Here is a 24827-nt window from a genome sequence, read left to right on the forward strand (position 1 = left end):
CCACATGAATAGTGTTGCAGAGAGAGAAAAAGTGGGTACATTGTGAGGTAAAATGGTATCCGTCTTCAGCTTGTGACGGATATGTCATGTCTTCAATGAGAATTTGTGGTGTTTGTGATCGTTGGAGAAAAAAAAATTGTATTACTCTATAATTCTATAAATAAGGGGGTTATTCCTTCTATTTTCAATTAGTTTTAGGATGTTACCTGTACCTCCCTTGTACTAGAGAAGTGGTCCGTCTCTCTTCCGTTTGAGTATGGCCCGCCCGTTTGCATGTTCCAACAATCCTTGTTCAAAATTATCCCTTCAAAAAGAAAGAATTAAACAATTAACTGGATCAAAAGGAGTATTGCCCATAAAGCATGGAGTTTAGTGGTTAAAACCTGGGTAAAATTTCTAAGAGTACCAGGTTCACGCCTTACCAAGATTAATCTTGTAAAATACTTATGCCCGAGGGTTTACCCATTGCGCACCGAAAATACCGTATGCAGGTTTACTCGTCATATTTCTATTTCTATAAATACGAATTGAATCTGATTCTGAGCTTGTTACCAATTAATTACTCAAGTAAAGCACGAGTCCAAATGCTCTCCATTTTGTCTCTCTATGTAGCAAAATTAAATTTCCATCCTCCAATTCTGAACCACCACTTCGAGTTTGACCTGCAATGAAGAGAAAAAGTGATGAATCCTCACCAAAATACATGAAATGGAATTATCTTGGAACTGTAATTCTTCCATAACAGAAGATGTTGCTTATCTAGGTAGGTAAGTTGGAATTCTTACATAAATCTCACTACCTACATTCAACCAAACATGTTTTTTCCAATTCACAAGAAATGAAAAATCATGTGAAATAATTTAAATAAAGTTACCTAGGCATTTTAATTCCTAAAGCGAACCAAACGACACTCATCCCAATTGTCATTCCTCCACTACTAATTATCGTCGACAATTTTAATAAACTACCCAAAGTACCCCTCCCATCCTAAAGAGGTCAATTAAACTAATCAACAAATCTAAACTAACAACCACGATCGAATTATTAACAACTTAATCGAAAAAACGAACTACTAATCGAAACAAAGAATTAATAATCGAACTAAACTAATTGAAGCAAACACTAAGATCGAATTACTAATAACTTAATTGGAATAACGAATTACAAATTAAAAATGAATTACCAATCGAGTTAAACTAATCAAAACAATTTTAAACTAATCAAGTTAATTTTTTTTTTTAAATTGGTCAAACATGGATCTCACACATCTCGACTTAGGCTAGGATGTACGAGATCAAACTAGGCTTAACGTGGGAGTTCAATGTCTCTAACTAAGTTGAGACATCGGAGTTTCATGTCCTCCCATGTCTAAACCTAGGCAGAGACGAGAGAGCTTCATGGCTTTACTTTGGCTTTGACATAGAACTATCACATTTCACTTTTTTTCTTCTGTAAATAATACAATTACGCTCTGTTCTTTCTGACTTAATTTTAGCTAGTTTCAACTTTATTCAGTAACTTCATTCGGTTTAGTTTATCTCTTCACAAATTAATTCTTGCTTCAACTTCATTCAATTAAATTCAACTCCTTTTTTAGCCCAAAAAACATGGCATTTAATACTTAATTTTTTAAATTATTTTCTGAATTAAATTTCTCTTATTTATCGTTAAATATCTATTTCCTATTGTTTTTCAACACGATGAATGTAATTACGTCGACGACTAATAGTAGCTCCCAGCCTCCCACTTACATATGAGAAAAAGGCCGAAGACCCCAAAGTCTGAAGGTCACCCACTCACACTAGGTCAAAGTCTCCTCAAAGATAATTCAACTCACACTTCTCTCTCATAAATTCAAACCTCCCCCTCCCTCCCTCTTCCCCCCACTTAACACTTATCAGTTATTACAATCACCACCAACAAAATGACCAAAACACCCCTCCACCACCTCCTCACACTCACTCTCCTAACCACCCTCCTAACCCAATCAACATCCCAACCAGCACCCTCCTTCAAATGCAGCTCAACCTCCACGTGTAAGTCCCTAGTTGGGTACATCTCCCCAAACACAACAACCCTGTCCCACATCCAATCCCTGTTCCAAGTGAAAACCCTCCGAACCATATTAGGCGTCAACAACCTCCCACCAACCACACCACCTAACCACACCGTCCCCGCCAACTCCACCGTCAAAATCCCATTCCCCTGCCGCTGCGTTAACGGCACCGGTTTATCCAACAAAGTTCCGCAATATAAGATTGTCAAGGATGACGGACTTTCGCATATCGCGATGCAAGTCTTCTCGGGTTTAGTAACTTATCAACAGATACAAGCTGCTAATGGGATTAAAGATGCTAATCTTATTATTGTTGGACATGAGCTGTGGATACCGCTTCCTTGTAGCTGTGATGACGTCGATGGGGAGAAGGTGGTCCATTATGGACATGTCGTCGCTGCAGGGAGTAGTGTTGAACAGATTGCTGAGGATTTTGGTACCACCTCCGCCACGTTGTTGACTGTTAATGGGATTAAGGATCCTAAAGATCTTATTGCTGGTCAAGTGCTTGATGTTCCTCTCCGAGGTTTCTTTTCTACTTTCTCCTCACTGTCCCCCTCAATTCTTTACGTTTTCTATTTTTTATGATATTATAGAGTTTGTTTACTTTTATACGGGTTATTTTGGTCCAAAACAATAAAACGGGATTTTAAAACCATTTTATAAAAAAATATGACTGAACCATTGTGGTTAACTGGTTATACAAGAATTTGCGAACAATATATATTGTAGTTTTTTAATTTATTTTTATGTACACAGTAAAATAAAGTTACGGTAATGATAAATACAGCCCTAAGGGCTGTATTTAAAAACTAAATTACTTCCCAAAATGGAATTAAAATTGGAATTTAAGACACAATTACGCGTAAATTGATGTCATTAATGTTTGATTTAAGGTTTTCATTCCTTTTTTGGCACCTTAAATACAGCCCTAAGGGCTGTATTTATCATTTCCCATAAAGTTAATGCAACGGAACATCAAATATGTAGTAAAGATTGGAATAAATGGTAGCTAGCTACTTGTTTTGGGTGCATTTGGGGCAAAATCACATGCGCAATAGTAGTTTTGCTAGGTGGATTTCAATAAGGAGTACATTATTGTTACCTTTTTTTTTTGCCAAGTGAAAACGATCACATTTTATTATTATGAAATGGTTAATTTTTTCCGTGTTGGTAGGAAAACAACAGTTAGAAAGAGTTTAGAGAGCACTAATGTGTTTTCCTCCTAAAAGTCAAATTTGCATCCTTAATCGCACAAAATGTTAATGGACTCACTTTGTCTATGGCTGGCGCTGCTACAAAAGCACATATGCGTATTCAAGTTGATAAAAGTTTTATGCCTCATTATGATTATGATATGATGCCCACCAAATACCAACCCTCTTAAATGTCAATTTTTCTTTTTTCCTAAGAGTTCATATTACTTTCGAAACCGTTGATATCTAATCTTATTTGATTACCTTTCTTTTGAACTATCTAAGGTCCCGTTATTTTGGTCTTAATTTCAATTTTTATAATGACCGTTCAGTCCTTGTTTTAGTTTAGTTCAGTTTAAATGCTATAAATTTGATTCGATTTAATCTAGTTAAGTATAGATCGTTCTAGTCTAAAAGTACCAAGCTGAGTAAGATATGGATGATATGGAGTGATGTTTCCACTTGGAAGATATTGGTGCTCATCCTTTCACTCTATATTTTGAATTTGAAAATGCCAAACGGCAAAACGGTCAGATTCCCTTTGGAGATAAGTGTCGTACAACTGTACAAGGTAAACAAATCCATTTTGGATTTTGGTGTCAGAAAAAAACAGTATTCTGCTACCCCACGCCCTCTGTCTCCATGTGTTTTGGTTTACAAATTCTCATTTTAGACGGAAATTACACTTCTCACAAATTAAAGTGGGTAGTGTAAGTGGGTGGAAAATGGATACCCCAACTTGCACTATCCACTTTAATTTGTAAGAGGGACACTATCCGTTTATAGCTATAGACGGATAGTGTCCGTCTATAATGAGACGGACTGATTTTGGTTACTCTATCTGCATACAGAGTTTAAATTATTATTGCTTTGGTTCCAATTGTCTTAATATAATTAATTATTAATGACATTGTTAATGAGGTTTGTTGTTTAATTAATCATGTTATTAGTCCGGTTTTATTGAAAACTTGATTTTCTCGAGGCTTCGGCCTGTGAGCCTATGGACAGCCATTGTCTTCATAACATTAATGACATCGCAATAACTTAGTTAAGGCCGATGGTTATAATATTCTACACTCGTAATACGGAGTACACATTATACAACAATCTACCATTAAGGGTTGGCCGACTTAACGCTAACGGTAAAGAGTCCGGCTTCTAACTTTGAGATAGGGGTTCGATTCCCATTGTGTTAAAATATATAACCTTCTTGTCGTTGGTAGGTAATCTGTATATGGTAAAAATATATAATAAGTGTGGTTGATTTGAGTATTAGAGATTATCAGCGCAAATTTGTGATTCATTCTTGAATTTGTGATGCAGCTTGTAGTGCAAGTGTAAGTCCGACTTCCTTCGACTACCCTTTACTAGTTCCCACTGGCACTTATGTTGACACAGCTCACAACTGCGTCATGTGCAAGTGCGACGCCACAAACAACTTCACGTAAGTCTTCATTGCTTACCACTCTATTTTATTCAATCATCGAGTAATTATCTGAATCACAGTGAACTTTTATATTAGACGGTCTTACATGTGAGATATAGGTCGATTAATATGCAGGTACCATGTGAAACCATCTCAATTATCACGTAAAATCCTGTAATCGACTATATATGTTGAATTAATCTGAGACGTAATATTTGGTTGTTTTCAGGCTACAATGCGAACCATCAGGGCTAAAGGCCGTAGATTGGCATACTTGCCCTTCTATGAAATGTGCTGCTTCAGATCTGTCACTCGGAAACTTCACAGATTCCCCAAGCTGCAGTAGGACAACTTGTGCTTATGCCGGTTTTAATAAGAATCAAACCATTTTTACCACCTTGGCCCAATCCAATACTTGCCCCGGTAATTTCCCCTTTCTGAACTCCATTTTTATCTCTCATTATTTACCAGCTTACGGACTGTCTGGACTGATGAACTGATTATACGGAATAGGTGTTAACTTGTTACGAATATGGTAGAAAATGCAAACTAAAGCACTAACTAATGGTTTTCCTGAATGTTTTCGAAGCAGGAAATGCAACTGATGACAGTAGTCTGGGTTTGAAGATCCATTCAATGGGTTGGAGCATCGGGTCGGGTCTTCTCTTGATCCAGTTGCTCATGCTCCACAGATTTCTATGATATCTATAGCTTATAGTATTTCATTTGTATGAGTGTTAGTACACTAGAAGTTTGTTTAGGTTTTAATTAATTTGTTTTGCCTTTTGAGTTGTATCACAAAAAATAAAGACAAATAAGCAAGAGTGTTGTAGTGTATTTGTTTAGTTGATGAATTGATTCTCATTTATGTTAGAAACAAAGTTTTACTATTGTTTAGAGATTTGAGTAAGACAAATAAAGTACCTTTCATTTCAAGAAATTCATACACAACTCGTGACACACACTCACGTGTCACATGTAGGGATGACAATGAGTGGGATATGGATGGGGTGGAGTCATATCCATATCCATTTAATTTATGGTCACCCATATCCCATCTTTATCCATTTAATAATTTTTCATCCATCCATATCCATATCCACCGGGGTGAAACGGGCACATGTTGGATATTTTCATCTATCGTACAACAAAAGTTAAGACGATAGAATTAAAAGGCGTACATCACCAAACAAAATTTCGCTCTGAAATTGTGGAATTGGGGAGTGATCACAGAAAAAAGAGGGCAAAGAATTTCATATGTTCGGTTTGTTGCAAGGTATTTGGTTCTGGTCAAGCTCATTTTCCAGGCAATTCTCAGTCCTGTGAGAAAAAGAATGATGCTTTTCATCATGATTCGAGAGCTTCTCAAGGGGAGATTGGTCTGAACCATGTACATAATCCACACACCCTTCCAGCTCTAGTTCCAGTGGCTTAAGTCACCGACTTCTACCTACACTCGTCTGTGTGAAAAGATCAAATTTTGCACTGTAACATTTTGCTCTAGGTTTTACTGTAACTTTCTACATGTTCTTCTTTTGTATACAGTGATCGACTGACTAGCTACTGAGTTTCAGCAATCAGCTTTGATTAGATGGCGGGTAACAAGTTATCTTCTACTATACGTGAATAAAGAAATTGAGCATTTCCAGAAAACGGTTTTCAATTCTTGTATCATGATATTTTGTCCATCTGTTTGAAAATGTCTTCCTTCATTTTGTATCTCACCACTTCAGATTGCATAATAGAACTGACTACTAAAAGTTGAGCGAAGATGAACATAAACTTTCTGACCATGCGCAAGAATGGATACCTTCAACCTGTATTTATATTTCACTGTGAGGGGAAGAGGCAGCCAGACAGCAAAAAAGCCACTCGCTTCTCGTAATTATGACATGGTAAATCTGCAATTGCACCAGGATGGTGAATTGTATTTGTTAGTTTAATTGGTAAAGTCATTGACAATTGTTTATGGCGGTCTTAAACAAGAATTTGTTTTAAAACAATGTGTTAGTATGCAATGTATCAGACATTCGAATTTCAGACGTTTACTTTCAGTGACCAAAGGTGTCAATTTTTTAACAACAGTTCCTTATCTTACATGATACACCATTTTATTTGGTGTGTTCATTTTACTTCTTACTGTACAGAGTATTAAAAGGAAAGGGAAGGAGATTGAGGAGGGCTCTTCAAATCTGGTTCCTCTTGAAAAATTATTACAGGATGCGTATGTAAGGGAGGCCTGTCAAGTTAAACTAGGACCGGGTAAAGGTAAGGATTTAAGGTTTTTTGATATTTCTCCTGTTGGGAATAAGGCTAAGCTGTTTGCAGAGTTACCAGTGGGAAGCAATTCTGATGGGTGCCTTGGTTTGGTGGATGCTTATCACTGTTCTGATCTGCGTGAGGATTATAAAGATGTCATGGGAGCTGCTAGGAAACGGAAGTGCTGTACTGATGTAGGGGATTATATTATCCCTGAGGAGGCAAAGTTATCAATGGGAAATGCAATGGCGTATCTGTACCGCCTGGCTAAGAGGAGCAAGGGGAGTGCTGGACTTGGTAAGGAAGATCAGGCTAAGACAGTAGCAGCAACTACACATCAACCTTGGGCTTTTAGGGTTAACATTGAAGATGTGGTTATGGTGGACTCTAGTGACTCATCAATTCCATCTGTGAACGGTGGAGCAGCTGATATTGACGGCTTTGCGGAGGTTGGGCCTTCACAACCTCCTCTTTCGCCATGATGGGACTTGTGTGGAATTGTAGGGGTCTAAATAACACGCTCGCCCCTACAATTCCGAAACTAAGAGCGTTATTAGGTAGTAAGTTTTATGATTTCGTTTTTCTAATGGAGACTAAATGTAGTCCGAGTCATATTTTCCCTTTGTTTCGCTCTTCTGGTTTTGTGGAGAATTTTGGGATGGAGGCGGTTGGTTCTTCGGGTGGTCTTTGGGTTGGGTGGAGAAGGGAGTCGAAGTTTAAGCTAGTCAAAGCTTGTAATAATTTTATCATCTTTCTAGTGGAGAAATATAATGGACGATTATGGTATCTTGTTCTTTTTTATGGTGCGCCGAATGTACATATGCGGGCACCGGTTTTGTTAGACTTAGAGAGTTGGATTGATGCATGTTCTCTTCCTTTTCTTATTGTTGGGGATTTTAATCAAGTGGAATATCGAAGTGATAAACTTAGTACTAGTCAAAGACCGATTGAAGGTGTGGAGGATTTCTCTTTGTGGAAATTAAGAAATGAGATGGTGGATATCCCTTATAAGGGGCCGCGGTTTACATGGTGTAATAATAGAAAAGGGGATAAGCGAGTTTATGAAAGGTTGGACAAAGCGTTGGGTTCTAAGGATTGGTTGTCTGTTTTCCCGGATACTGGTATTAAACATTATCCAATTCAACTTTCGGATCATGCTCCGATTGAGGTGGATCTGAATCTCACCCGTACCACCGGTAAACGACCCTTTAAACTGGATGCTTGGGCTTTGGATTATGAGGAGTGCTTGGAGCAAGTTCGAAATGCCTGGGGCATTGATGACAATGGGTCTCCGGCGTTTCGTATCACTCGAAAGTTGGCAAGAGTTCGAAGTTGCGTTAAGAAATGGACTTTGAATAAAAAGGCGGAATGGAATGAGAAGTGGGATGGTTTTGACCGGAAATTGGAACATGGGATTAATGCGGCTTGTTCGGGGAGAGGCGAAGAGGACTATATGAGAGCCCATGAGGAACTTCGGGAGTTCGCAATTGCGGCTGAGAAGTATTGGAAGCAACGGGCTAAGCTACGGTGGACGGTGGAGGGAGACACTTGTACAAAGTTCTTCTTTAACTGGGTCAAGGGAAGGTCTGGGAGGAATCTTATTCATGGCATAAGAGGTGAGGATGGTCAGTGGAGGTATGATGATGCGGAGGTCGGTGAAATCTTTCAAAATGCTTTCATGGACTTGTACCAGGTTTCAAGTTTTGATGTGACACCAGTTGATACAACGCCTTTGGAGCGCGTCATTAATCATGTGTCATTACGGCTTGATCATGATGAGGCTGATCGTATAGCTAGACCGTTTTCGGCAAAGGAGGTACGTACCGCAGTTTTTCAAATGGGGGCTTTTAAAGCTCCGGGTCCGGATGGTATTCCCGCGTGTTTTTATCAAAAATGCTGGTCCATGGTTAAACAGGTTTTTACAAAGGCGGTTTTGTCCATTCTAAACTCGGGGAGAGTCTTACGGGAATCAAATAGAACTTTTATTACTCTTATCCCTAAGAATGACACTCCGGAAGGAGTGTCGACACGCCCATAAGTCTGTGTAATGTAATCATGCGTGTGGTCACCAAATGTATTGCGAATCGGATTGCTAAGGTTATGGGTTCTCTGGTTAGTGAATTCCAAAATGCTTTTATGCCGGGTCGGAATATTAGCGATAATATTTTGTTGGCACATGAGGCGATTCACAACATATCGCGATTCAAGAAAGGATCTCAGGGGCGGTGCGCCTTTAAAGCGGATATGAGTAAGGCGTATGATAGGATACGCTGGGATTTCTTGGAAATGACGTTGATTAAGTTTGGTTTCCCGCTAAAGCTAGTAAGACTTATCATGAGCTGTGTTACCACTATGAGTTATGAGGTGCTCCTCAATGGTATACCTTTACCTCAATTCAAGCCCAAATGTGGTCTTCGTCAGGGAGATCCTCTATCTCCTTTTCTCTTCCTTCTGTGTATGGAAGTTCTTTCGGCGAATATTGAATATGCCCGAGAGTCTGGCAGGTTGCATGGGTTTACTTTATGCAGAGGGGTACAACCAATGACTCACTTGTTCTTTGCCGATGATGCGATTTTCTTCTTCAAGGATAAGGGAGATTCAGCCTATCATCTTAAAACTTTGATCAGTGATTATTGTGAGGCCTCTGGACAGAGATTAAATACAGCAAAATCAGGAATCATCTTCAGTCCGAATATGACTCTGGCAGCGATACAACGAATTCTAAAAGGCTTCAACATCCGGAATAATAAAGGAATTGGGAAATACCTTGGTATCCCTGCTGAATTTCAAGAGTCTAAGAGGGACATCTTTCAAACATTGGTGGATCATGTTACTAAGCGGATCTCTTCATGGAATGGTATTTTTCTATCACCGGCGGGGCGGTTGACTCTAGTTTCCTCGGTCCTTTCCAATCTCTCAAATTTCTTTCTATCGGTTTTCAAGATTCCGGTAAGTGTGGCAAGGAAGATTAATTCTCTCTTGGCACAATTTTGGTGGACGGGGTGTAAACTAGGGAAGAGTGTTCACTGGTGTAGCAAAAACTTCCTGAGCCTTCCTAAATGTAAGGGAGGGTTGGGGATTCGCAATATTGAATGTTTGAATAAAGCTTTGTTGGCTAAGCATGGATGGCGATTGATCTCGGGTGATAGGTATTTTTTTAGCAAGGTTTTTAGGCAAAAGCTTTTCGGGACTCAAATTGTTGATGCGGAATCGGGTACCTTGTTCAGGTACTAGTTCCTCGTGGGGAGTTCGCAGCATCCTGTATGGTTTTCAGAACCTCAAAGGTTTTTTGGGGTGGAAGCCTGGTGGTAACTCCCGATTGAATGTTTGGACGTCAAGGTGCATGGAATGAAGAGTTCATACGGTCCGTGTTTGTAGAGGAACACGCGGAAAGGATTCTGGCAATCAGGCTTAGGACGGAGGGACTGAAAGATGAGGTGTATTGGTGTGGACAAGGCCCTCGGGAACTGCGTCCGAGGGATCCACACCTGACATAATCGACTCGAGGTTCTTTCGAATCGAATTAAGACCAATTAGAGTCGCCACCAAGTTTTTTGGGAACTTGGAACCGTTCAAGTCAACTTTACACCTTTCATCGAAAAGCATAAAGCCCATCGACTACGAGTGATTAAAGATAAAGACTTGTACCCTATATCACTCGATTTGAATGACTCTCGTAATCCAATGGTATTTAGACGGATCCACAAACCATAGATCTTGAGTAAGGGGTGAGGGTACGTGTTGGGAAGCCCATAAGGACACCCAACCCCGCCCGTCGATAACGGCCTCTACTAAGTCAAGTGTCGGATTTCAAACAAGGTCATAGCTACTGCGATGCATGATGTGCAAAACGTTGTTTTAACCCTAACATGTGAAGTTTCTACGTCGTTTTAGATGCAACTAAACTAACTTTGTCAAAGTTGTAATTTAGCATGTGGGTTGATTAGTCTAAACAACATACAAACAAAGCAATCAAGGCTTAAGGGGGAATGGGGGAGCCGTTGGGATCTACCTATTACAAACCGGGCATTTCATGCCGACACAACAATAAATAAATTACAACTCGATCTAATTACAATTGCTATAAACAAAACAATACATGACGCAAACCCGCGGCCAATTGGCCTTGAAAACCGTGCACTTGAGGGTGGCCCTCGGCTCACATGACCCACGGTCCTTGGGTCATCCTCGTATTGCGTGCTCGCGCTTAATCTCATCGAATTAGACATAAGGCTACGCACCAAAGCATGTATTAGCATAAACCGGGCCATGTTGCTTTCGACAACATGCGGTTTACTACGCTTTTACAAGCATCGGGAACAACCGTCTAACCAAATAAGACCAAGGTTTTTGAAAAGGTTTTGACTCAAAAGAAGTAAAACAAAATTAAAAGATTACAACTCGATAAACAAAACCGTAAATTACAAGTTATAAACGACAAAGAACAAAAGATAAACAAAAGAGGGAGACGAACAAAGAAGGCCAAAATACACGGCCAAAGCACACGGCCAAGACACGGCCCAACCAAAGCCAACCTAGTTCCTAAGTTAGATTAATTGATTAGATCGAATGATTGCGAAAAGGAATCGAAAACAAGTTAGAAAACGAGTTAAAAACGATGTTGATTGATTGTCGCGCAAGGGTGCATTCTACACGGCCTAATGGGTCCAATTAGGTCAGATATCATAAGATTAATGCTTACTCGTCGAGTGTTAATAGGGGGGTGCTAATCACGCACTCCTATGCTAGCGAGAAATCAAGTGATAAGAAAGATGCGTTCAGTTATTTACAGAATTGTTAGTTGATTTTATAACTTACGTCGAAGCCACCTAAAGTGTCTAATTAAATTATTGAATTGAATTAAAGTCATCTAATTACGTCATAGGTTAACAATCAGAGGTTAAACTAACATACAACGGGTCCTAAGGTCCATCGATTTGGCCGAAACAGTAAGAGGGTCGAAAGCGAAGATCGAGGTTAGATAACTTGTTTTATTTATGCCCTACCTTGAACACGAGGATATGTAAATGAGACGGGGGTGTACGACCGACAGAAGGAGCGGTTTCTTTTCCCATCTCAAGTCAACGCGGGTGTTCATGGTGATACTTTAACTCATACTCGGACTAACTAGTTTCATAGTTAATTTAAAACAATCGAAAAAACAAACAAAAACAAACAAAAAAAGACAATAAAAAAAGGCATAAAAAAAACGAAATAAAAAGAGAAGAGAAGGGGATTTGATGCACCCTCAACCTACATGTATCGTTGACACCGTCTTGGGTCGTAATCGATGGTAGATTTTATCTCGAGAGGCCGTCGTCGACGAAGTAACAAAGCAACACGCGTTTTGGAAAGTTTCTGGACAGCAGTTTTAAAACAGTGATATCTCCCTCGTTTCACGACGAAAATTCAATCCGAAAGATGTTTTGGAAACTAGAAAGAGAGTAGAACAAGGATCTTAAAGCAACCCCTGCTCGTTTTGGGTTATTGGGCACGAAAAACGAGCACAAACAGAACTGGACAGACAAGGAAAAAACCGCGAAAACAGAGTGTTATTTCACTCTGTTTTTCGAGGGATTTCGTGTACTCTCAAGGACAATTTGGCTCGTAATTATTTATCTAATGTGTGTATGGATGTTCTATGGTTAATTAGGAACAAGAAACTCGAATTTTTATGGTGTTTTGATGGAGGAACGAGATGATTTTCGAAGGAGACACACAAACAGTTTCAGTTTGTGTGTCGGTTTTGTTTAGGGTTTTTGGAGGATGTTTAGGGTTTGTTTCTGAGGTTTAAAGCTTCTATATGATGGTAAGATGTATGGAGAACTTAGAGGAATGATTGTATGGTGAAGGGGTGGTATTTATAGGGAGTTAAAATAGGTTAAAAGGGAGGGGAGGCAAATCGGGCTCAATGGGAATAGCTGCTGTCCAGCAGCTTTGGGAGGGGTTTCTAGGGTTCGTTTTGGGGGATTTCTTGGTGATTAAGCTAGGATAATATGGGTAGGATACTAGGGTATGGGTTAGGGTTAATGGGTACGGGTCTTGGTAGTGTTTGGAGCGGGTTTGGGCTCGGGAATTGGCTCGCAAAACAGGGGCTGTTTGCGGTTTGGTGCGGGCTGCTTGGGGTTGGTTTTGAACGAGAATTTTGGGCCATGGTATGGGGGTTCGAACATGGGTTGATGGGTATTGGTATAGGTGGGTTAGTGTACTCGAGATTCGTGCCAATTCGCAAAAGAAACGGGCTTAAAAAACGAGCTAAAACCGAGCTCAAAACACACGATGCAAAAAAACGAGTTTCTCGCTTTTAAAAAACGATTTTTCAAATCAAATAACAAATTAAAATAAATGACTTTTCAAATCAAATATTCTCATAAAATGATTTTTCAAATCAAATATTTATTTTATTTTCAATAAAATAAGCTTAAGAAAATAAATTCAAAATAAAGCTTTAATTTAAATATCATTTAAATTAAATGAATAAAGAATTCACTTAAAAAACACATTAATTTTAAATATCATTTAAAATAACAAAATGAACTTACTAAAAACATTAATTTAAATATCATTTAAATTAATAAATTACTTCATCGACGGCGCCCATTCTACCTCGTAAAACGAGCCCAAATAATGACAATGACAACTAAAGGATACATGTGTCCTATCATCATCGGGTGTTTGTCGGGTTCTCTATAAATTCCAATATCGACGGATACGGGTATCTACAATTGGCCTTTCTCAAACCATGGGTGTTTTACGGTGAAAAGCGGCTATGGGCTGTTCTTCGAGGAGTATATAACCAGGAAGGGATCCCAAAAGGACTTCACTAGACTGGGTAAACGTGGACAGGTGTTTTGTCAAAAGCACCTATGGACTATGCCGGTTCCTAACACTTGGAAGATTCTGATTTGGAGGATATTTACGGGTACGTTATCAGTGGGACACGAGTTCCAACAAAGAAATATGGGGGAAGATGTGTTCTATGGGTTATGTGGAGCTGAGCATAGTAATTTGGAGTCTGTTGAGCATCTTTTTAGGGACTGTGCCTCCTCGGCTAGGATTTGGGCGGGGTCGGATCTTGGGATCAGGGTGGAAGGCGCTAAGCATCTTACTATGACCGATTGGATTATTGACTGGGTCCAATACCTGGGAAAACAGGAGGAAGGACCGAGAAGAGTTATTCTCTTCATTGCCATTATCTGGGGCCTATGGATTATTCGAAACAAGGTGAAATTTGAAGGTCTGGCGACCAACCCGCGGGTTTTGATTGGTGTCTTGTTTGATTCTATCAAGGAGAGGGTGCATATTCTAAACAATCAGGTGGATAATAAGGATGTTCGCAAAGAGCCTCGAGGGAGCGTTGGGGACCAGATTGATCAGCAAAAAGCGGACTTACGGAATGGTATCCCTTTTCACATGATTGGACAACCGGGCTCTTGCTCTTCTCTTCGGATTAAGGTGGATGCGAGTTGGGATCGGTCTTTTAAGGCGGCTTTCGGATGGGTGGCATATGATGAGATGGGGCGTGAGTGTATGCGCAGGCAGGTGAGCACTAGAGCGGAATCGGCACTCCAAGCCGAGGCCCTCGGCGTCAGGGATGTGGTTTCATGGGCGAGATCTAGAGGGCTACTCCATCTCGTCATTTCTTCGGATTGTCTACATTTGATCAATGTGATTGCTTATTTGACTAAAACGGATCATCTGATTAAGGACCTACTGGAGGAGATTCATAGTTCTGCTAGGTTTTTTCATTGTTTGAGTTTTTGTTTTATTCCGAGGTACCTTAATAGTGTGGCTCATGGCCTGGCTCGGCAGGCCATAAGATTGTAGAAACTTTCTTTACAGTTGTCAAAAAAAAAAAAAAAAAAAAAAAATACTGTACAGAGTATTTGAATTGCTTGAGTTTTTATCGAATAGGAGTTCAGAGAGTTGAAATCAAAAGAAAGAAAAAGCGCTGTTACGGACTGCTGTTAGTTGCAACTAGCGATAAGCAAAATTACAGAACTTAAGGAGTGCAGATTAAGAGAATTTTCACTCTTCAAGAACTCAAAAACTACTTTATTCATGTAATAGTATCTCTTTAAGATTTTTGATACAGACCATTGGATAGACCTGCATAAAAATGCTCTATAAAATCATATCCTCGATCAAATTCCCAAAAAGCAGTAACAAGAGCACCAAAGAAACAAGCTCTAAAAAATGAGGATAACCAGGAAAATATGTTATCAACTCTTGAAGTCTAAACAACTCTCTTTTAAGTTGAGAATCGCCATTGTCTAGTTGAAATCAGGCTTCTCTGGGTAGGTGCAACCCGACCTTTGGATGATCGCATTAGCACCATAGTTACCTGCCTTTACACAGTCCTCAATAGGTTTGCCCTGAACCAACTGAGACAAAAATCCTCCAACGAATGCATCACCTGCAACGAAAGTTTAGCATCAAAGTACATATTAGAGATTGCGAATAAGCCTGAGCAAATAAGATGGTATCCTCAAATATTCAAGGAAGTATACCTGCTCCATTTGTGTCAACTAGCTTCTCCTTAGGCAACACTGGTACAGGGAATGTCTTCACTTTACCATCCTCGGCAACAACAACAGGATCCGCACCCTGGGTGATGACAGTAATTCTCTTGTGTGTTCCCGACGCCTTTGGCCACCTTGAAATCTTGATGGCAATCTCTTCTACATCATCCGTCTGATAATGAAAATAACGGTCGTCAAACACATTGTTGACAATTTCATAATTCATAACATTACTCTATGCCTCAAGGGCTCTCTCACCTATGATGAGATAAGGCAAACAGGTCATTGGGTCTCGGATTTGGACTGAGATAGTTTTGGTCAGGTAATTTCAAGTATGTTACGCACTTTGAAACGAGTCAATTTGATCACATCAAGATGGTATCTTTTCGGGGTACTATGGTGTCACAAGGTAGTGTAGGTTGAGTCATCCAGCCAGATGGGTAATTTGGGGTACAACAATGTCAGGCCATATCAGGCATATGATGTACTACTTCAGATCGGGTCTGTTGGCTTATCTTAGCCTAGGGAGTGATTCACCTATTCTCTATTATCGAATCATTTTGTATACAAGTTAAAGGTGGATGGGTCAATCGTGGCTAACTGGCTATTAAGGATTGTATTTTTCACGTAGATAAATTTAGCAATTGTTTACAATTAGTCGTTTTGGGTCATTTCAAGTATATTGAGGCTTATCATGGATCTGGTAATTTTGGATGGTGAGAATTTCTATAACAAGTTTGGGCCAATTAAGAGCTGGCTTTCGCCATATTCCAGCTGTTGAGTTCAGGTCTAATTTGGGTCTCTGGTCAGGTCAATTTTGACAAGTGTACCCTTTAAAGAGAAGATTGGCAATAAAAAAGGTGTTCTCTAGTTCACATAAAATGATTATTACCTCCCAACCGTGGACTTTCGAAAAGGTCCTCGCTTCTGTTTCATTGCCAAAAACGTAATCCATGTATCTGACAAACAGTTTCAGACAGTGTTAGTACAATGGCAACGGCAAACAGAGCCGAACACAAAAGAAAGGTGAATGTAGAGAAGCTGGCTTACGGCAAAAATTTCTCTTGGGGATCCCTGAAAAACTCACAGATGAATGGAGCAGATAGATTCATCATGAATATCTGCAAAAATATTGAAAAAAAGCCCACGTCACAATTTTTCAAAAAAGCTGGGAAGGAAATTAAAGTAAAATGTTCCAAATGTCACCTTGTCATTGGCAGCAGCATGTTCAGCCACAAGTTGAATTGAATCAGGAGAAACAGTCAGAAAGAACCCAGCAATGTAATAGTACTTAGCCTTCTCAACTATCAAATACAAGGGAAATTTAGCTTCAAACTAAAACAAATTAAAAACAAAGATGGAGATATAATAATAAAGGCTAATACCCAAAGCCCAGTTTTCAGGTTTCTTTAAATGATCAACCTTGTAGCAGTTAGCAGCAGAGAGGTTAGCAATGAGTGACCTGCATACATATACAAGGATAAGGTTCGAGTTTCAATAGCAAACACTGAAAGCAGAGACTAAAGTTCGCCAACCAAGACTCTAGAGCTTCTTTTTTAATAAACCCCAACTAAAACGACTATGCTGTGTTATGAGCATCATAGCTCAAAACTTCAATGGCACTTTTACCATCTGATACCAGTATAAGCTTATCGGCAAGATGACAACTTTTGAGACACAAGCTAAGGGTAGCAAAATAAACAAAGCTTTCAAGCTCAAGAGATTCATCGTACACTTGGGCCTTATTTGAGATGAGGTGATGCATTAATGGGAATACAACCACCTCCCTACCTAATGCACAACCAAAATCTAATGTAAACCTCTAATTAGAATAAGAAACTATGGCAGCAAAATTGATCTGCCAACCCTACCCAATGGTGAAAAAGAGCCAAAAAAAAGACGCTCCCAAAATATAAATGAAAAATGTTGCTGACAAAATTTATAAATTACATGCTCCCTATGTCTCAATCATTTGTTTAGCTTCGATTAAAATATCACTTACAAAAAATAAAAAATGGTTGGGACGAAGGGAGGGAATAAAACTTAACTTTGCAGTGTTTTAAAAGAAAAATAAAACGTAAAAGGCAGACTTGCAATATCTTGGCAAGGGTAATTGGTTTCAATATTTAATCTGAAATATAAATGGGATGGAGGAAGCCCGACTCACCTTTCACCACCAACAACACAAACACCACAAGTCCCTGTGGGTGCCGAGTCAGTCTCATAATAGTGAACCTGGTAAAAAAATTGGCTTAAAATCAATAATGATGAAAACAAGGACATATTAAGAAAAAAAAGGAAAAAAAACAGTGAGCTTACGTTTACACCAGCATCTTTTGCATTTTGCTTCATCTCTTCTCCAAATTTGTCCTTGCCAATGCAACCAATGTAGCTTGTAGCCCCAGGCTTTTGGAGCATCCACTGGAAAATCGAATGAAATGAATTATTTCGTAGCATTCAAAGACTAAAGAGTTGATTTGCTAGTTTTCTTAAAAGATGTACCCCTATTACTTTAAAAAAGATTGTGGTATACCTGAGCAACTCTAATGGAATTTTGAGTAGCACCTGGAACAAATACAGATCGTCAATTGAAATAATGTGAGGGGTTCGGTTTCACTCGAGCATATGTACTAAAATTTTCTAAAATGCCAATTGCACATTACCTCCAGCAATGAAGTCCACTTTGAACTTGCTAGCCATCTCATCATACCTATTAGTAAATTATTTACAAACATAAGTAAAATCAACATATATCGAAAAAGTTATACTAGTAAAACATCACTACTTTGAAGGACTAACCCCTAATATCTTAGCTTTGCACTATCTCGGTGTCGGTTCCATTCCATTTATACCCTTTTGACTTTTATGGTCAAGATCGACCATTACACTTTCCCAAGACCTCGTATATGTAATACTATGATGACAAATTGTCATGCTTGATTTTCAGAGACATCATTTTCATACTCGTATTATATTTTACAAAAAGTTGCAACTAATTCTGTTTTATGAGAAACTAATGGCCAAAGCGAACTACGTAACTCAAAAAGGGGCTGTATAAATGAGATGGAGGGAGTATAAAATAACACATCAACTCGATAATATATTTTCTTTTGTGGTACAGTCCCACCTCAAATTCCAAATTTATTGTCAACATTGGAGCTTAGAATGTTTATTGTGATCATTAGTTTCTTCAAATATGCGGAGAAAACATAGATAAAATGTAAAGCATTTCATGTTTGATGTATGAAACTACAGAATTTTGGTCATCAAATTAAAAAAGAGATGAATCAGTAAAGGAAGCCTTGATATGAAATAGCAAGGTGATGGCAAAATGTATCAGATAAATGATTGACAATAAAAGCGAAATCAGCATAATTTACACTAAAAAGAATAGAATTAAATTAATTGTAGATCTGAAATGTAAGTAGGAGAGGATAGAGGTGATCTCAGAACACATCTGAGAAATACTAGCACTTGGCCCGTGTTAAGCTTAAGACGGATATCAACGTCTGAAATGAGAATTTGCCTAAAATAAAATAAATTTAATAAGGTTGAGTATGTAGTGACTTACATAGGGAGATGTTTGTCCTCTGCAAGAATGGCATTGTTGAGCTTAATATCGTACCTACATACCAATGTTAGATGAAATGAATAAAAACAATGTAACCCAGAAAACAACACCACTCGTATTCAACAGATCCAGAAAAATTAATGATTACTTGTTCAAGAAATCTTGATCAACAACGGCAGAGATATCCAAAAGAGGGTTACCCATCCCCAACAACACTCCATCGTACTCCATGTCTTCTTCTTAAGGAGGAAAAGAAAAGAGAAAGAATGAAAAAATGAGATAGTATAGATCTAGATCAAAATTTTGAAATCGAACAAATCAATAGTTATAATCATACAAATTTCTAAATCTATCAATCATAATCAATCTCATAGGATAATCAATTAATCTTTTCTCCAGAAAAAACGAAATAACTACAAATGTAACACGTCAAACAGTAATTAAAATTTTGGAAAATCGGAAAAAAAAATAAAAATCGTTTGAATCAATTAATCAGAAAAATTGAAAATTAAATCGACAAGAACGTGATTAAACAAGAAATTAAAGACAGAAAGTTACTGAAATGTAATCGAACAAGAGAAAGATTTAGAGTACCTGAAGTGTAAGAGCGGAGTGACGGAAAATGAAAAAGAGTGGAAAAAAAAGGCGAGGGAAAAAGCGACGGAAACAGAGAGGTGGCGGAGAGCGTTCAGTAGGGGAGATACGTTGGCTTATATAGACAGTACAAAATTGTTGAAGACCGCCTCTATATTACTCATCCCGTCCCTATTATTCATTTCAATTTCCAACTTTGCCCTTCTCTCTACAATGTATATAGTATAACTAGATTTAGTGCCCGTGCATTGCACGGTTACTAAAAATTGTTTTTTTTAAAGTGAGTTTGTGAAAAATGTAATTATATTGTCATAAGTAACTAATGACTTCAAAATTATGTATAATGTACTTTGTAAGATCAATATTGTACTTTCTCCAATTTCTTATTATCTTCCTCCTTTTTTTTTTGGCACAAAAAATAAGAGAGGGAAAAAAGAAAAAATAAAGTATTGTAATAGAAAATGAATGAAACTTACCAAAAAACAAGACGAAAGATAATCAAACTTGTTTGAAAAGAGAAAGAGAGAAGATAATAAAAAATGGGGGCTATAAAACGTCGTCGACGTTTTATAACAAATCGTCGACGTTTTTCATAAAAAAGACGCCTCTTACCCTTGCTCATCCTCTCTCTACCCAATTCTCTCCCAAGCAAAAAACACTAAAAAAAAATGTTGAAGAACTAACTAACTCGGTTGGTTGAAGAACTACACGAAAAATCGACATCAACAAAACAACGATTCAATGTCAAACAACGAGCAATCCACATCAAATGCTAACAACGAAGTCGTCAATTAGGACGTAGAAAATCAAAGTCCCTCATGGTGAGGGACGTGTAGATTCAAAGTCCCCCATGGATGGGGACGTGAAAACTCAACGTCCATCATGGACAGAGACGTGAATATTCAAAGTCCGTCATGGATGAAGGACTTTGAATTTCAATGTCCACCATGGACGAGGACTTTGAATTTCAATGTCCACCATGGACGAGGACTTTGATGGGGATGGACTTTGAGTTTCAAAGTCCTGTCCATGGTGGACATTGAAATTCAAAGTCCCCTGTCCACGACGGACTTTGAATGTCCACGCCCCTAGTCCATGAGGGACATTGAATCTCCACGTCCCTCTCCATTGAGGACTTTGAATATACACGTCCCTCTCCATGAGGGACTTTGAATTTCAACGTCCTAATTGACGACTACAAATATTTTCGACGGGTTTGGGCGTGTTTGTTACATTCATCCTAATTCTATGAAGACTTAACTTGTAATTGTTTGTTACAATTCATCCATATACACGACTACAACTTAACATGTAATTCAATATAACAACTTAAAATCTAATTCAATTATCATACTAAATCGATTGAAATGAAAATAGATTGTGTAATTACGTACCTCAAATTCGTTGTTAGCATTTGATGTGGATTGCTCGTTGTTTGACATTGAATCGTTGTTTTGTTGATGTCGATTTTTCGTGTTGTTGTTTTGTTGATGTCGAGTTAGAACATCGTTTCTTTTTTTTTTTTTTTTTTTTTTTTTTTTTTTTGCTTGGGAGAGAATTGGGTAGAGAGAGAGGAAGAGGAAGGGCAGGAGGCGTCTTTTTTATGAAATGCGTCGACGATTCGTTACAAAACGTCGGCGACGTTTTGCAACCGGGTAAAAAATTGGAGGGATGTTATATGAGTATTATTAGGAGTTGTACTAAAATTTTATTCTCGTGTACTCATATATTCGTAGAAGTATTTAAACTTGCGGAAATTATAGTGCTCCGTACGCAAATGAGATTGTGCATTTCATGTTCCCACACTATATTGACCCGATTAAAATAGAAAATGAAAAATAATGAAAAGATATATACTCCTTGAGGTTGAGATTAGATATATTACTTTATATAATATTAAAAAGAGATAAATCATCTAACTAATACCCAAAGCTCGCATTGTTGTACACATTGTACACATTATACTTTTCCATAAATTTCTAAGAGACAGTTTTTCATTAATTTTTGTGAAAAACCCCTCTCATTATAGATAGTTATTATTTTTATTAGATTTTGTGCCCGTGCGTTGCACAGGTTTCGAATTTGGCCTTCCTCTAATTGTTTAGACCTTTTAATGTCATTTTGAATTATACGTAAAAGTTGTATTTCAATTACTCAAATAAGGTACTCCGTATAAATCTTCCTATCTTATTAATTTGAACACCTTTCATTAAAGTTTATTTCTTTTCAAAAAATTATCTTATTAATTTTATATAAGATTAAGAAGTACGTTTACGTAAGGATTCTAGGAATAGGCATTACAATTTGTTAGAATAAGAGGATAATTACAAATTATTTTAAAGTTTTATCCTTTAAGTTTTCACTTTTCAAATTTATAGATAAATTTTTTAATGGAATATAATTTAGTAATTTGTAAATTAAGTTAGTTATCCGTACGCAAAACACCATATAGTTATAGTAAATGAAACTTTCATTGAATGCTTTGCTTATCACCCAAATACTTAGCTCAACGATTGTCATCACCTCATTATACAATATAAACTCCTCAAAAGTGCAAGTCGTTTACCTTACTATGTTGTTTATCCCCATTGTTATCCCCATATCAAATTAATAAATGTACAAACTCCTCAAAACTCGTAGCTGTTTACCAATTTCTTTGGACTTTTTGGTTAATTAAGGAGCATTAGAACGGTGGAACTGTAGAAATGTCAAATTAACGGGAAGAGCTTCATCTAATAATGTAGTTCTATATTTTAGATAAATGGAAAAATACAATAATACACTAATTGTGTTCAAGGAAAAATCTAAAAAAAAATGATAATCAAAATCAAATGATAATTGCTTTAATGAGAGAGGTCTTTTATCGAGATTAATGAGAGACCATCTTTCCTGAGAATTTGTGCTCTTCCCCTATAAAATTGTAGGTTGAAAAATGAAATATTTTTATAACAAAAAAAAATCAATAACTTTTCGTTTACCGTCTACTCTAAGTCTTAAACGTAGTTCTCCTTTTTATAATTGGGTTATTTCATGAGGATAACCCAAACTATATTAATCCAAAAATCTAAAATCACCAACCCAGTTTGACAAATGTTCTTCAAATTACGCAAGCAGGTGGAGGTTTAACTATTATCCCCTTTTTCCTAAACCTAATCAAAATAACTTCCTTTTTCCCTAAAATCGAATCTAATTGTTTTACAAATTTGACAATTGACCATAATTTTCCAAGAAGTAATTCAATTGTTCACCACTTATTAGGATGTTTTGTTGAAATTATTAGGATTTTATTATCGTGAAATTATTAATATGTTTAGTTCTTTGTCAATCGGTTGGCAATGTAAACTACTGAGAATTAAACTTGCATACAATAAAAACACAAATTCTGCAATAAAATATGATGGCTGCTGATACCATAAGTGTAACACCCCCTCATACCAAGGTACCTTACCAGGACTACCCAAGCATGAAAGGCTGTTACCATCTCGGTTGCCCGAGGTTAGTATATATCAAAAGCGTCCGTCCTAAACACATTTATAAGAAGTACTGTAAAGTATTAATGTTTACAACAATCCAATTCCAAACCAAAACCAATAAAGTGAATACAACTGAGGACAACTACAAAATCATAGCTAAGACTCGTGATCGTGATACTACAACAATCGGTGATGACGACTTCCCCATGACCGCCCAAGCTCACCAAATGCAATACCTGTCAAGTCTGCTCACCATCCCCGAATGGATCACCGCAGGTTTTACAAAACAACAACAACGGGGTCAGTACCATACAATCAATGTAAGACAAACAAACAATGTAACCGACTGATCGTCCTCCATAGTAACCGACTACACACCGAAGTGTGTAGCCCTGCCAGATTACCCATCGCAACAGGTAATCCACTCCGCCAGTGGGTGACCGCAGCCCATCCCCACCAAGTCCAGCTCATCAACGAGCGACTAACAATCCCTGTCCCTTAATGTGCACATCCCCTCCCGTGACGGGTTCCACGGAGGGCGAACTAGGGTGTGAAGCCACTCCCGCAAGTGACTCCACCACAATCACACAACACCACAGCATCACAGCTGTCACAACACCACAACTGTCACAATACAACCACATCACCACCGTCATCACAACACCCATACTCCGATGATCAGTAGATAACAACAATTACAACACAAGCACAGTCTTAATTCAATTAACAGTAACTGAGTAGGGAAACCCTACCTTTTCGCAATCGCTACGCGCCGCAATCAATCATAAAAATGCACAACTAGTAAGACATCATCACCTACAACAACGATAATCAACAATCAACAACATATGATGACCAAAACCCTAAACCCCCAAATTAACCAAATTAGGGTTTGTTAACTTATAAGAATGACAATAGATGAACAAGGATAATACACTTACTACGGCGATTGACACGGAATGAGATGCTAGAACCCCCAATCGACGACCTTTGACTTGGAATTGATGAAGATGATTAGAGGAGAATGAACGTAGTTTATGTTTTTGGGGAGAAATGATTTTAGAAACGATTTAACGATTATGTATAACCTCTAATGATTTTAACCAAAACCGCGGAAACATTACTTCGCCAGACCGGATACTCGGTCGAGTAAAGTGTATACTCGGCCGAGTATCCTCTACTCGGTCGAGTATTCACTATACTCGGCCGAGTATTCCTCGGCAGAATCCAAACAGACTACACTCTTGACACTACTCGGCCGAGTAGGCTCTACTCGGTCGAGTACATAGCTTATAAAATCCGTAGTGTTACAATCTTCCTCCCTTAAAAAGAACTTCGTCCCCGAAGTTCCAACCCAACCTATGGACACCTAACACCAGCTCCACTAACCACGCTTACTAGATAACATATCCTCTCGGTATAGACTCCATAACATTATCGAATAACCACAAAATAATGTTTCCAATCTTGTCTCACTTCCATAACACTCAATAGCACTCAATACCAAGACAATCCACAAAAGAAGATCAACCATCAAACGGAATGTTACATTCTACCACTCTTAAAAAGGAACTTCGTCCTCGAAGTTTACTCACACTCATCAACATCATCCTCCAGCTGCCAAAACTCTCGAACTCATAAATATCATCATCCACTTTTATCAACACTATCGAAAAATTCTCACACTCCTAAACATCGAACTACTACAAGCACGGTCATGACTTTTAATA

The 24827-nt window shown here is 38.1% G+C and overlaps 3 protein-coding genes across 5 annotated transcripts; 2 read left to right on the top strand and 1 right to left on the bottom strand.

The window, feature by feature from the left end:
• The first annotated feature begins 1783 nt into the window (after positions 1–1783).
• LOC141599580 (lysM domain-containing GPI-anchored protein 2) lies at positions 1784–5575 on the top strand. Of its 2 annotated transcripts, none has more exons than XM_074419648.1 (4): positions 1784–2582; positions 4576–4696; positions 4908–5101; positions 5271–5575. In XM_074419648.1, the coding sequence occupies exons 1-4, from the start codon at positions 1925–1927 to the stop codon at positions 5378–5380; spliced, it is 1083 nt and encodes a 360-aa protein (XP_074275749.1). In that variant the 5' UTR covers positions 1784–1924; the 3' UTR covers positions 5381–5575. The 2 variants fall into 2 exon arrangements, with proteins under 2 accessions (XP_074275749.1, XP_074275748.1); XM_074419647.1 differs by having other exon boundaries at positions 1790–2582; positions 5268–5575.
• Positions 5576–13897: 8322 nt separating this feature from the next.
• LOC141600866 (uncharacterized) lies at positions 13898–14764 on the top strand. Its single transcript, XM_074421122.1, has one exon. The coding sequence runs from the start codon at positions 13898–13900 to the stop codon at positions 14762–14764; it is 867 nt and encodes a 288-aa protein (XP_074277223.1).
• Positions 14765–14971: 207 nt separating this feature from the next.
• On the bottom strand, positions 14972–19741 carry LOC141599579 (adenosine kinase 2). Of its 2 annotated transcripts, none has more exons than XM_074419646.1 (13): positions 19625–19741; positions 19179–19266; positions 19031–19084; positions 18123–18169; positions 17993–18024; positions 17779–17880; positions 17627–17694; positions 16845–16921; positions 16666–16763; positions 16510–16580; positions 16352–16418; positions 15448–15631; positions 14972–15353 (listed from the first exon to the last, which is right to left on the bottom strand). In XM_074419646.1, exons 2-13 carry the CDS (start codon positions 19259–19261, stop codon positions 15211–15213), a joined length of 1026 nt encoding a protein of 341 aa, XP_074275747.1. In that variant the 5' UTR covers positions 19262–19266; positions 19625–19741; the 3' UTR covers positions 14972–15210. The 2 variants fall into 2 exon arrangements, with proteins under 2 accessions (XP_074275747.1, XP_074275745.1); XM_074419644.1 differs by having other exon boundaries at positions 19179–19269; positions 19625–19714.
• Between the last annotated feature and the right edge of the window lie 5086 nt (positions 19742–24827).

Source organism: Silene latifolia, chromosome 9 (genome assembly GCF_048544455.1).
Source record: "Silene latifolia isolate original U9 population chromosome 9, ASM4854445v1, whole genome shotgun sequence".
Taxonomy (NCBI): domain Eukaryota; kingdom Viridiplantae; phylum Streptophyta; class Magnoliopsida; order Caryophyllales; family Caryophyllaceae; genus Silene; species Silene latifolia.